At 49.2% G+C, this 829-nt stretch overlaps 1 protein-coding gene across 1 annotated transcript; it reads right to left on the bottom strand.

Moving 5' to 3' along the window:
* Nucleotides 1–319: 319 nt before the first annotated feature.
* On the bottom strand, nt 320–829 carry LOC137815584 (uncharacterized). Its single transcript, XM_068618699.1, has 2 exons — nt 716–829; nt 320–631 (listed from the first exon to the last, which is right to left on the bottom strand). Exons 1-2 carry the CDS (start codon nt 827–829, stop codon nt 320–322), a joined length of 426 nt encoding a protein of 141 aa, XP_068474800.1.

Raw genomic sequence — 829 nt, 5'->3', positions numbered from 1 at the left:
GAAGGCAAGTAAAAAATACAAGCATAAGTGAGCAAAGCAGTTAAGTTAAAGTGTAAGATGCATCCAAAGTGTGAAAGGTTCTTAAGAATACAACTTTTGAAAACAAAAACTAAGTAGTATCGTGGGGAAGGACCCTGGGCACGATTTGTCCTTCGATGACATGGTTCGCTGTAGCAAAGTTCGAAGTGTCCATCTCAGGGTGTTCACAAACAACTTGAGACAGAGCATCTTCGAACCCGGCGGCATAGTTATCTGCAGCGTCGTCGAGGAGTTCTGTCTCGACCTTTTTAAAGCCCTCAGCCTGGTCAGCCATCTCCTTCTAAACTTTCACAAGGGATTCAGTTCTCTCTGCAAGCTCCTTTTTGCTCTTCTCAAGAAGTTTGGCCTGCTCAGCAAGTTCAGCTTTGATCTTCTCAAGGGCTTCATTCTTCCCAGCTAGATCAGCTTCGACTTTACCCAGGAGCACCTCTTGGGTAACAGAGCGCTCCTCCAGGCTGGTCATTTTGGCTTGGTTGGCAGCAGCAACATCTTTGAGCGTCGCTATTTCAGCATGCAAAGGCACCACTTTGGCCAAAAGAGTGGTGTACTTCTGACCTTCATCGTGAAGCCTCTTGTTGGCCTCCACCTCCGCCTTTCACATCACGCTAAGCGCCTCAGTTAAGGTGGCCTCCTGGATAAAGAAGCGTTGGGCTTGTGCAGCCATCTTCTCCTTCACCTGCGCCAGTTCATCAGCAAGAGCCTGCCGCTCCTTGGCCCTCACCTCAGCCTGGTGAGAAGAAAAGCTGGCACGAGCAAGCTGGCCCTCACCGTGTTGTTCTTCATCTTCCAT

The sequence above is a fragment of the Phaseolus vulgaris genome, chromosome 1, assembly GCF_000499845.2.
Source record: "Phaseolus vulgaris cultivar G19833 chromosome 1, P. vulgaris v2.0, whole genome shotgun sequence".
In the NCBI taxonomy this organism is placed as follows: Eukaryota; Viridiplantae; Streptophyta; class Magnoliopsida; order Fabales; family Fabaceae; genus Phaseolus; species Phaseolus vulgaris.
Note: the sequence above shows the minus strand (reverse complement) of the source record. Positions and strands in the feature narration are given on the sequence as shown.

Coding starts and splice junctions, on each gene's coding strand:
- LOC137815584 (XM_068618699.1), bottom strand. CDS start 829: ATGGAAGATGAAGAACAACACGGTGAGGGCCAGCTTGCTCGTGCCAGC. Junction 632..715: donor TTGCTGATGAACTGGCGCAG/GTGAAGGAGAAG, acceptor GTGATGTGAAAG/GCGGAGGTGGAGGCCAACAA.